Genomic DNA, 13004 nt, shown 5'->3' with positions numbered 1-13004 from the left:
TTTATAAGCTAAATGTAATACCTGAGTTCGGTTTCTAAGTGTGGATCTGGGATTCAAACCTCTGTTGCTCTGCATGGTCTTGCTTCCAAGACCAGCAGGTTGCCCCTGTGCTATCCACCGTTTTCCATTGCTCCGTTATTGTGATGTGGGACACCTTGATGGAACATGCATTATGGCACCATCATGCACCTTCTGGGTATCATCAAGGATAGTGATCAAATCATGCAATGTTCACATACCGAATCAGTGGGTGTAGTTGGTAATTTCCATAATATGGTTGTCTTGAGTAATTGGTTCATGGACTGCACAAAGGTGGACCTTGTACCACCTAGGGCCAGAGAGCAGGCCCTCAGAAACAGACACATGCAGCGCCTCAGAGAGATGAAAGGTGTACAGAAGCCTACTAGCAGCCTGTGTTGGCCTGGGTATCTTCTGGAACCTGTTTTTGTTTCATTTAGCTGTGCAGTGTTTCCCTTTTGATTAAATGCATTTTTTATGGAATGGGAGACTGCTGGAAGGGGGCACCAGAGGCAGTTACAGGCCCGGTGCATTTTTTTAGGATAATGTAGGTCAATAAATCAGTACCAACACAGGTTGGGTGATATTATATGCATATTTGTTCTATAAAAAAGAGCTTTATTGTAAGTGCTATACAATAACATATTATCATTTGCCCTTGGACGTCTGCTTCCACTCATAGTAATTTGACAATATGGATCTATACACAAAGATATTAATGATACATATGGTGATCCATTCTTGTAGGAAATGTGTTCAATGTTTGTGGGGTACGTGGAACCGAGTAATTTTATTTCTGGGCCGTGGCGGAGGACTGTTACTGCCTATGGTGCCCCCTGGACCAGTCGCCTATGGTAGCAGATATATAGGCTGAAATGGATCTAGTTGCAGCTCACTAATTGTGCCCCCTGCTCCTCATGAGCCTCCATAGTTGGTCAATCTAGTGGTGTCATCAGGAATCAAATTTAGGAGGGGCAAAGAGGGGGCCAAAGGCAAAAGTAGGGGACATGGGCTTTGGTCATGGTCATATATACTTTGTGAAAGAAGCATTGTGAAAGAAATTGGGCCTCCCCACTTATATAATGACATTATGTGTACTGGTTAATAGCCATGCCTTTAATTTGCATTACTACAAAGCTGAAAGACTCTGGCAACTAGCACGACGTAACAAATAAAACATGTTGTTCTCCTCAACAGGCATAACTTGTTGGCCACCTCCAACTCTATCAGCTCGCTGCAGCAACGACTTTTCCGGTTTACCTGATACTATCACTAACCTCCCTCTCTGTCCTCCACCAGGTAAGAGCACTATCCTCTGAGTTTATCCCCGTTAGAACAAAGCTGACAGAGCAATTACTAATGTTTCAGTGGCATTTTAGTGTTTTATCTCCCTCTGGCTGCATGCCACGTGAGAATAAGAGCATTCCTTTGCATTAATTCATATGTAAGCAGCATCACAAGGGTGCCACATCCTGTGTCCGCACCCACCACCACTGACTTGTATATCACATGCCAAACACTGCTTCTCTACAGGCATTGTTATAGATTTGTGGGACAATACTATGGGTGAGGCTTTTTTAATCATGCCCTACAGTATGGCCCAATGTTCTGCCTATATTAAAACCACAACATTATTACTTATTAATACAAGTAAGTTTGAATTGTTTTGATTGTAATGGGCCTGTGACAACGTGCTTTCATATGACTAAAACCTACCCAACTCTCAATAGATGGCGAATCAGAAGAAAAGAAAGATTGATGCTGAATGTCGTGTTTTCAAGGATAGTTGGGCCAAGGATTTCTTTGTGTGTGAACAAAAGGGGAACATCTTGTGTCTGATTTGCCAGGAAAAAGTAGCGCTCTACAAGGAATACAATGTCAAGCAGCATTATACTACAAAACCTGCCACTGAATTTGACAACCTGATTGGCCAGATTAGGATTGATCGGGCAAACTCGCTGAAGCAGGCCCTGATCGGGCAACAGTCGTTCTTCAAAGCTGGCAGACAGAACTCTGAGGCAGCAACCAAGATAAGTTACTTGATATCCGAGGCCATAGCGAGGAGAGGGAACCCATTGTCCGATGGAGAATTTGTCAAAGATTGCTTGGGAATATTGACATCTGTGGCATTCCCTGACAAACAAGCAATGGTGGAGAAAATCAGTCTCTCACATCAGACAATTGCTAGACGAGTAGATGACCTATCATCAAACATTGAAGACTCACTGACGAAAAGATTGGGTGCCTGTCACTTTTACAGCTTGGGGGTGGATGAAAGCACAGATGTGAGTGATATCGCCCAACTGCCGATCTTTGTACGAGGAGTGACCAAAGAATTCCAAATTGTTGAGGAGCTACTTGACCTATGTTCAATGAAAGGCAAAACAACAGGACAAGACATTTTCAATGAAGTGAAACGTGTCTTGTTGAAATTCAATCTGCCAGAGGACAAACTCTGTGGTCTGACAACTGATGGGGCCCCTGCTATGATCGGCAAACACAATGGATTTGTCAGTTTAATGGCAAAGTCAGTTCCCCAGAATGTCATCATGCATCACTGCAACATTCACCAGGAACAACTGTGCGCAAAGGCCTTGGAGATGACGCATGTGATGGAAAATGTTGTTTCTACAGTGAATTTCATAAGGGCAAAAGGGCTTAACCATAGACAGTTCCAAGTATTTCTTGCGGAGATGGGAGCAGACCATGATGATGTGATCTTCTTTTGCCAAGTTCGTTGGCTTAGCAGGGCAGCCACACTATCCAGATTCTTGTCACTGCTTAATGAAATTAAAACATTCATGACGAACAAAGGGAAAGATGTCACCTTCTTGGATGATGCGAGCTGGTTGAATGACTTGGCATTCCTTGTTGACATAACAAAATATCTTTCGGACCTGAATATAAAACTGCAAGGGAAGGAACAGTTTGTGAACAAGCTGTATGAGCACATCCAATCCTTTGTTCATAAACTGGAATTGTTTCAGAAACAGCTGAATGAAAAAAATGCTACTCATTTCACAGTATTGATGACTAGATCTGCTCACAGCATCAACCATGACAAGTATTCGGCACTGGTTGGGAATCTTTTGATTGAATTTAAAAACCGATTTTCAGATTCCAGGGAGCACAGTGATGAGCTGAAGATTTTTGCAGATCCGTTTGGTACTAATGTCACCAATGCTCCTGACATGTTTCAAATGGAATTAATTGACATGCAAAGTAATGGTGACCTGAAGAGAGCCTTTTCTGAACATACCCTGCATACATTTTATAGTAAATACATTACATGGGACTCTTTCCCAAATCTGTCTAATCATGCACTTCGGTTCATTGCACTTTTTGGCAGCACGTATTGCTGTGAACAGCTTTTCTGAAGATTGAAGAGCATAAAAACAATATCAAGATCACTTTTGACAGATGGACACCTATCTGGAATACTCTGCATTGCCACATCAAGTGTGCCAACGGATATTGAGCATTTGTGCAAGCAAAAACAATGGCAAGTGTCACACTGAAACTATGTGCAGTGTTAGAATTATTGGACTTCTTCTTAACTGTGCTGAATGCTTTGCAAGTTGCAACTTTACAAGTGACTAATCATGCAATAAAAAAAGTCCTTCGTACTTTTAGATTGGGCTCGCATCGCGTTTCTTCAATTGGGTTCACCTTTGGGTGATCAATTTTCAACATTTTATCTTTTGAATGGGATTATGCTTCTTTCATTACCACAGAAGTAATGAACGTTTATTACAGAGATAAGCTGCCATATGTATTGGGCACACTGCACATGCTCAGGCAGTATCAATCATGCTTTGTACAGGACAATGCTGTCCTAAATTGGGAACAACTAGCATAGGCATGTTGCTACAGAGGCATATTTTGGCCACAACCAGCATGCCAATGTGTTACATCAGTGACAGTGCTGTCTTACACTGTGGACACATTGATCATTAAAATGTGGTGTTCTACAATGTTCTTGTCTGCTGTTGGTGACATGGAATGTACATGTTCCCCTTTAGAACTGATTGTAAACTTATGGCTTTTTGGCCACTTTTCCTGCTGTAAAATGCACTCTTTCATCCCCATATTTGGAAAAATATCTTGGGGGGGGGAACCCCCCCAAACCCTCCTTAGATCGTTACAGCTCCCTCGCTACGCTCGGTCGCCCCCACCGTTTCAGTAAAATATCACACACTGGTGGAAGAAATCACAACAAACTAACCTTTGATCACTGTCCCTGACACATCTTTGGGACTGCATGGCTGTCACTGCTTGTGATGCAATTGTGTCAAAGGTTACATACCATCGATTTTGAATATACTGCTTTGGGCGAGGGTGTTGATTTTTGGCTCTCCGGCCCTCCGGGTGACAAAAATGTCATGCTTCGGCCCCACATTCAAAAAGGTTGGACAAGCCTGATGTAGATGAACATCAAAAGAAGCATTCTGGTTTCTGTCAAGTAACTTGACCTTTGCACTGCCCTCTGCTCTAAACATGTGTGTAAATGTACACAGGAAAGTAATAAAGCTGTTGTATTTACAAGATTTTCATGCGTAAAAAGGCCTAGTACGCACCTTATCTGGAGGCCTGAACGTGCCTGTACACAAGTGTTTCTAGGCGCGACAAGACAAGGAGGGGGAAACAAATGGAGGACAAAATAACGATCTTACTAGGTCTTGTGTCATTCAGATCACGCAAGTGCAGGAAAGAGATAAGGGGAGAAGTGCCAGGGAGGAGGAGAAGTGGAAAGTGCAATTAACTCACAACTGCAGCAGCGGGTGGCTCATAAGTGCAGCGAGAAGGGACTGTATGGTTGCAGATACAGATCCTTAAGTGCTGGGGAGCCTGGAGGCAGTGCAAGGGCAACTGGACATGCAGGAACCTGGGACCGAGTTCAGAGGGTGACCAGGTGACCAGTGTGCAGAACAGTTGAGTGCATCAGCAGGGGAGTGGAAGAGAGAAAATGGAAGCGAAAAGGAAGGTCTTGAGTTACCTCCGGAACCGGAGGTGGTTCTGCTCAAGTTTGAGAGAGGCAGGGAGGATGTTCCAGAGGGAGCATCCAGCCGAGGAGATTGATCTGCTCCCAACTCTGCTTGGAGAAGTGTCTGACCGTCAGAGAGTTGAAGGTGGATGAGCGGAGAGCTTGAGAAGGAAGATGTTTTGGAAAAGAAAGTTGGAGGTAGAGAGGTCCCAGGCCCCAGAAAGCCTTGTGGATGATGCAGAGGTTCTTGAAATTGATGCTTGCAGCCACAGGGAGCCAGTGAAGAGATTTCAGAGATGGAGAGATGCTATCCCTGGGCTTGAGGCCAAGGACAAGTCTTGCAGTCCTGTTCTGGATAAGTTGTAAAAGTTGGAGAGTAGAGGCAGGAAGATTTAGAAAGAGGCTGTTGCAATAGTCCACCCTAGAGAGGACGAGAGCTCTAGAGACAGTTTGATTCTCAGGAAAGTGAGAAAAGGAAGAATACATCTGAGGGGGTTCAGCAGTTTGACTTCTTAGAGACGTCAGAGATATTAGGAGAGAAGGAGAGGGTGCAGTCGAAGATGACACCAAGGTTCTTTGCCTCACAGGAAGGAGCGGGAAGAGGGCCCAGAGTAGGCGGCCAGAGAGAGAGAGAGAGAGGAAAGTAGGGAGCGGGTTTCATAGGTAGACTGTCATACTGGGGTGCATCTAGAATAGCTATACTTTCGTACTGTGGTGTTTTACTTTTACTGGGCATCAAGGGTAAAGCAAACATGAAGGGTGCTCTTAGAAAGCAAAATTGGGCTTCATTGGTGCAGTTTGTTTCACTATACCCTTTTTGTGGCATGGCTACTGTGCATCAAGGGTAAAGCAAAAACGTTTTATTATATGGCTAAACTGGCCTCCATTGATAGCGCGTTTGGCGATATATTCTTATTGTGGCATTACATTTTGTTACTGGGCATCAAGGGTAAAATCATAAGTGTCATTACATGGCTAGACTGGCATACATTAGTGCAGCTAGTCTGGACTGTGGCATTGCATTTTATACTTGTAAATCCAACAGAAGTGGTAATACTGGCATATATTGGTGCATTCTGCAAGCTAATGTATGGGTACAACCACCATGAACATGTTTTTTGAACTGCTGTATATTTTGGCCAAAGGCATAATGAAAATGGGCTGGAAAAAGCGCCTGCGCATTGTTGACTTGCATCAATTGGATTGTTTCATGTGCTACCATACAAAACCGATTGCAAACTGTAAGGCGTTTTACCCAATTTTTCACAAAACATGTGCACCATTTTATCCCATTATTTTAAAAACAATTCTTGGGAGGGAGAACCCTCCTACACCCCGTTAGTTGGTTTGGGCTCCCTCTCTATATGCGATGGCTCCTGCATATTCCATAAACTCTAATGGTACCTGTTAAAGTCTTGGTCACCTAGGTAATCGATAATCGATATGTTTAAAGGCACAATCGACGAAGACCTTAAGTATTGGCCAGAACTGATTATATTCACTTATAACCATGTGTTGTACAAAAGTCAATGTTTATTTTGAAACAAAATTCATAAATGACAATTTGCAATTTCAAAACTTACAAAACATCTTCATTTCAAAACACATTATTCAGTTTGGTTCCACAACTACATACATATCTAGTTGATCAGGCGTACCCATTTATAACCATAATCACACTGCACATCAATACAAACACTGTATAACAGACCTTTGTTTGAATTGAGGCTTCAGAATAACAAAACCATGAGCATATTCCTATGCGCCCTGTTTCTCTAAAAGTGTGACTCTTGCTAAACAACCAAATAGTCATGGACACGTGTTCAGCCAGACTAAGCGAGCCTTATAACTGTGGTTCTCTGGCTCCAGCCTTCTTCAGGACAATGGTGGGGGCCTCACTTTGCCACTTCTTACACCTTGCTGTGTTCGTGGCTCCCTCCGCATTCAGTATAGTATACAGAAAAGTTTTAACAATCACTGACCAGACTGTACAAGGGGCATCGTTCAGGGTCAAGGTAGACACGGAATATTGGCCAAAATTACTAATCTCTATAACGCCACTATAAACAGATGAGTGTTAATCGTGAACCCCATTTATTTATTTGATTAATTTACCTGTTGTGAGATAAATAACGGACGAAGAACATGTACAATTCTACCACTCTCGCCTCCGTGAAATGAAAATGTTAGCTGGCCATTGTGTTATTGTGTGCCTTTGAAGTGGGAGCTAAAATAAAATAGAACTTTACCTTGGAACTTGTTTTGGCCGGGACAGGCCTTTGTCATGGGATGCACAGAGCTGCCCACATCACAGTGACTTACAGTCAGGTAGGTGCACCTCCCGGGCTTATTCAGTGCAGTGTGAACAAGTGGCAGTTCACTTCAGTTTAGGATATTTTGGTTTGGGAATCTGGGGGAATGTTACAAAATCATCGAGGCTGCCTCAAACTGAGGGAAACTGGATTACCTGCTAATGTAGCATTGAATAGTTGCCCCACAAGTGAATGGCTGATTTTTATACTGTGCTCCAACAAGCATTGATCCCGAGGATTCTTTTTTAAGCCCCCGGTTGCCGATCCCCCTCTGTATGCAACCCCTTTCTAAGGCTACCTTGTTGTGACGGCCGTGCAGTTATTCATTGGGCATTTCATTGGCATTGTAGTGTATGTAACTCAGTCAGTTACTGTTCTCCGTGCAATGGCCAGGCCTTTTATCGCTCCAGCGATGAGCAAGAGGCTGAAGGAGCTTCATGGCCGTGGGTACAGCATTTGGCAGATTCCCACATGGCCACAAAAACTGTCCGCAACTCACTGCCACAGCAATGGAAAAGCCCACCCAGAGAAGAGAATTGTCCAGTGCTTGGACAAGCAAGGATGGTAGCTTCTGTATACAGTATACTGTGCAGGCATTCACTTTTTTTTTCTTCTTCCTCTGCACCCGAATAGATCAACTGCTTCAAGAAGATGAGGAGACAACAGTTTTGCATCTCAGGTCAATCTTGTTGAGGGAGCACGGGATGGGGGGTAAATGCAAAACAGCATATTGAGAGTTCCTATCAAATTAGAGTACAGTAAGCTTCAATGGGTGTCTCTGGTTAAGGGCACAGAGTGATAGAGTAGTCTCTGCAAGATATGTGCCTACACTGAGTTTTGTGTTTGTAAAGCAGTGAATGCTGGGACTTGTTGTCTTTGCCAGATATGCATTAGCAGGGTGTTTTGTGCTTGTAACACAGTGCATACTGGGATGTGTAGCCTCTGCTAGCTATGCACTTAGAGTGAGTTTTGAGCAAGTTCAGTATATCCATTGATGTAGAATACAGTAGGCAGGGGTTGCCCCTCCCAGGTTCAGATATAGTGTAGTCCCTGGCAGATATGGGCCTACAGTATGTTTTGTGCTCTTAATGCAGTTCATGCTGGGATGTGTAGTCTCTGCCAGATATGTGAGTTTTGTGCTATTAATGCAGTGCATGCTGGGAAATATAGTTTCACCCAGATATGCGACCCGAATGAGTTTTGTGCATGTTGAGGGTTCCTCTTAATGTAGAGCGCAGCATGAATGTAAGTCTCTGCCAGATATGTGGTTAGTTAGTTTAGTGCTCTTAATGCAGTTCATGCTGGGATGTGTAGTCTCTGCCAGATATGTGAGTTTTGTGCTATTAATGCAGTGCATGCTGGGAAATATAGTTTCACCCAGATATGCGACCCGAATGAGTTTTGTGCATGTTGAGGCTTCCTCTTAATGTAGAGTGCAGCATGAATGTAATGGGTGGGCCTTCTCTGGTTCAAGGCACACAGAGACTGTAGTCTCTGCCAGATATGTGGTTAGTTAGTTTAGTGCTGTTAATAATGTGCATGCTGGGATGTGTAGTCTCTGCCAAATATGCATCTGCAGTTAGTTTTGTGCTATTAACGCAGTTCATGCTGGGTTTGTAGTCTGTGCCCGATATGTGCCCACACTGAGTTTTGTGTTATTAATGCAGTGCTTGCTGGAATGTGTAGTCTCTGCCACACATGCACCCACAGTGAGTTTTGTGCGACTTGAGGGTTCCTAAAAGAGTTTTGTGCTCTTTCTCAGAGTAGTAATGTTTGATTCTGTTTATACTGTTAAATTCATCAAAACCTTTACTGCACATTTTACCATCTTGCAACAACACAAAGTATCATTTTACCCACTTTCACCAGTCAGATAAACAGGCCTGGGATGTGCAACAGCACTGTACTCTACCTGTAGCAGAATCTCATGGGTGGTCATCGGACCACCTGACTAATGATAAAATATGGAACACTAATAAAGGCAATGATAAATTAATTGAAGCAGTAAGAAAGAGGGTATAAGAGTCAGTTATTAGAGAGAGGCGAGAGAAGATGAGCTTTGAGGCGAGTTTGAAAAATGCACGAGGAAGATAAACGAATGGGGAGGGGGAAGGCATTCCAATGCTTTGATGCGAGAAGTGAAAAAGAACGGAAACAGTCACTAGGAGATGTGTTTGGAAACAAAGGGAACGAGGGGCAGAGTAGAAACAAATTAAATATGAGAGAGTGGAGCGAGACCATGGATGCATTTGAAGACATCAGAAATAAAGTGAAAAGGGACAGGTGCATTAAAAGATAGGACCGATATAAAAATAGAGAAGAAGTAATAAAGGAGAGTGCGAGATGGATAGATGAGTTATAGACAGAGCAGAGAAGAGTAAGATGGCAGGCAGGAAGACCAAGGAGAAGGGCACAGATATGAGAGAAGACCAGAGAAGTGATGAGGTGCTTAGCAACGTGAAAAGATATAAACGGGTGAGCATGGCGGATGTTAAGCAAATCGAATCAGCAGGACTGGCCAGTGCTTGAGATGCAGCGACCAATCAGAAATAAGTCCTAAGACGTGAGTGAGTTGAGAAGTAAAGAGATGAGGCAAGCTGTCTGTGGCTGATATGTGGTGCTTCCAGGAGGCCCCCTGTGCTAGTCTGAGGTAGAGAAGCGTCCGTGAGGTGGCGCAGGGAAAGCCCCATCCATTCGTCATAGATGGCCAATACCGTTGCATGAGTTCGTCTGACTATATACCTATTTGGTGCTCTTGTCGGGATGCAATTTCCAACCAGGGTTTTTTTATGTCACATGACCATGCTTCTGCTACTAATAGGAGCCACCATGTCTAGAAGCTGTGCAGATAGCGGTAAACAATATTGCGATTGGACCTCTGAGCATCAGCAACTGGTTTGCAATGTAGTCTTGTCTTATGTCACTGGCCTGGAGTGCTTGCTGTCAGAATGCTGATGCATGAATGCTGCAGCTCAGGAGAATGTTGTGTGGATCTGTGAGTGAATGTTCTGAGAGTGTCAGTTGGGGGCCTGAGCTGGGGATGAGAGGATGGCCGGTGGGTCTGCTCTGTAACTATGTCCTGTCCATGTGCCACTGTATATACACAAGAGAAACTGGTTGATGTATATTTGTACATGTGTACAATAAAGACATACTGGACCAAATATGATGGCTCCACAGCTGGTCTGTGTTCAGATGCTCCAAGCACAAACATCTCTACATCTTTATTTATAACAATGGCGACGAGGATGACTTAATCAACTTGAAGAACCCACAATAGATGAAGGAAAAAAAAAAGGAAGCAAAAGACAGGAAATGAGACTACAGTGACTGGAATTACAATAAGGAGAGCTACGGGAGGGGGAAGCAGCTGAAGCAACCCACCATCCCCCCCCTGCACTGTAAAAATAAATCCACCCTGCCCAGTGATAGTGAAAATGGTACATTGGGTTCTCTGGGAGGGAGGCCACCATCAACAAATAATGCCCCAGAGATCCCCTCATAATTAAAAGATCCCACGCCAGCCTGGAATTTGAGATTTACATTATATTGAATTTGCATGATCAGGACAACAGATGAAAGGAGAGCACATGGCTCATTGAAACAATGCTGTTCACTACAGAGAGCGCACACTTGTTAAATATGTTTTATGGTACAGTGGGGCCATGTCGGTCAGAAAGGCGCGAGAGTATGGCAGAGAAATCGAGGTTTTATGATGTTGTTTTGAGGGTGAGTCAAATGAAAGGAAGTGCACAGTGAGCGCTACGGCCACTACGTGGTGTTTTAAGCCGCCGTTATGGTGGGAAGTGACTTTGCAGCAAGCTGGGAGCCGTGTAGAGTAGAAGGGCTCTCCATGCGTATGAGCTCCAGTGGCGGTTGGGCCTGGGAGGGCGAGCAGACCTGGTTTCCCCATCTGCACCAGCAAGGGATGACGTAGTACAGTTGATGAAGGGGGTGGTGAATAGTTAGTTGGCAGACATATTCAAGGCTTTGTTCCGCAACATTCTAAATGAAACGGTGATGATTTTTCCTATGAGGAACCACAGCGAGGCTTGGAGGATTTCTAATGCTGTTAGAGAAAAATTCCATTGCACGTAGGAAATCGTGAAGATGTTCCCTATGAGAAACCATGGTGAGGTTTGGAGGCTTGTCGAAGAGGCAAAGACAATTGACGTGAACATTATGTTGAAAGGTTTTGTTTTAGTAGTGTGGTCCAGCGGTGCGGAACATATTTTTGTATACTATAGGCAACTCAACATTTGAAATCGAGTATGGTACATTACATCGTTTTATAAGTACGCCTTTGTGTTCAAGAAATTACTTTCGACGGATCCGGATATCGGTACCACAGTGGTTTGTGATGAGAACAGTGGAATTATGAGCTAAGTAGGAAAATGTCATTTTGGCAAGCCGGGAAGTATTTTTTATTACGTTGAAATGGAATCAAGCGGACACGTGTTTTGTGATGGAAGTCATTGCAGTGTATCATATATATATATTAACGGTAGTGGCCATGTAGTTATGGTTAAGTTGCTGTTTCCATAGGAAGAGCACTTTTTGGGCGCCTTATATCTTTGCTCCCCCTGGACGAATCCTCACCAAACTTTGCAAAAAAAAGTATATGGCCCACTCTGAATTTTTTTGCAAAGTTTGGTGATGTTTGGTGCTGGGGGGGGGGAGTAATAGGGGGGTCCCAAAATGTCTTTTTTTCCCATAGACTGAATGGGGGAAAAACTTTGCGCACGGCTACAGGCCAGACCGCTGGACGGATTATCACGAAATTTGTGGCAGGGGCAGGGCCTTGGTCCCTAAAGCGTGCTTTTGTAAATTTGGTGACCTTCCGTGCAGTACTTTTCTTTAAAGTGACCAAAAAAGTAGGTGAAATTCTTTAAAGTGACCAAAAAGTAGGTGAAAAAAAAATTTGTGATATCTATGTCCGCTCCGCGATCACACTTCCCTGTTCGCTCCACAGACAACATACTGATTGGCTAAGGGGTTGCCGTCATAACCGCGGACACACAACGTCTCTGCCAATTGGCTGCTGCGGGACGTGTTCTGTGTCAGATTGTTGGGATGCGCCCGACATCTTGGATCCGCCGAAAGCGAAGCAACAACCAGCGCACACATGCTCTATGTATAAAACTCTTTTTCTGTATGCTACAGCGTTGGAAAAAGTGCAGACAGTAAGACATGGGTGATCAATGCATTTCTTCTCGGGGTCTTTCTTCATGATGTATTTTCTATGGCCACCTTGTACACACAGAAAATGAGAGCTATAATAACGTTAGCATTTCAGTGTATGCAGTGCACAGGATACTTCAACTGTTGTAAGGACACGCGCAGTGGTGGCGAACATTGAAATTGACAACATGCCGTAATTACATTTGTTTTTTCTATAGATATTATTACATTAATTAGTACGGCGCCATGGGTGTGCTGTGCTACAGTGGTTGCGGCCAGGGCCTAGAGTCTTGGATGGATGGCCATCGGCCAAAGGCCGAAGGCCTTACTTCCAAGACTGTAGGCCCTGGCCACAACCACCGCAGCATAGCACACCCATGGATACACCCGTAGTATTGCGTGTCGATTGCCAAGTTGTGGGGAGTGTATGCACCCAACAACAAAGTTGTAAGTGCTAGACGAGGAAGCCACTGCACACCCATACATGTAATTTCTAAGGACATACAGCT

General features: G+C 43.9%; 1 protein-coding gene across 1 annotated transcript; it reads left to right on the top strand.

The window, feature by feature from the left end:
• The first annotated feature begins 1748 nt into the window (after nucleotides 1–1748).
• Nucleotides 1749–3395, top strand: LOC138452871 (general transcription factor II-I repeat domain-containing protein 2A-like). Its single transcript, XM_069605220.1, has one exon. It carries the CDS (start codon nucleotides 1749–1751, stop codon nucleotides 3393–3395), a length of 1647 nt encoding a protein of 548 aa, XP_069461321.1.
• The last annotated feature ends 9609 nt before the right edge of the window (nucleotides 3396–13004 follow it).

The sequence above is a fragment of the Ambystoma mexicanum genome, chromosome 4p, assembly GCF_040938575.1.
Source record: "Ambystoma mexicanum isolate Mex_15411 chromosome 4p, UKY_AmexF1_1, whole genome shotgun sequence".
In the NCBI taxonomy this organism is placed as follows: domain Eukaryota; kingdom Metazoa; phylum Chordata; class Amphibia; order Caudata; family Ambystomatidae; genus Ambystoma; species Ambystoma mexicanum.
Note: the sequence above shows the minus strand (reverse complement) of the source record. Positions and strands in the feature narration are given on the sequence as shown.

What these genes read in the sequence shown, in the direction of transcription:
- LOC138452871 (XM_069605220.1), top strand. Translation starts at nt 1,749, where the DNA reads ATGGCGAATCAGAAGAAAAGAAAGATTGATGCTGAATGTCGTGTTTTC.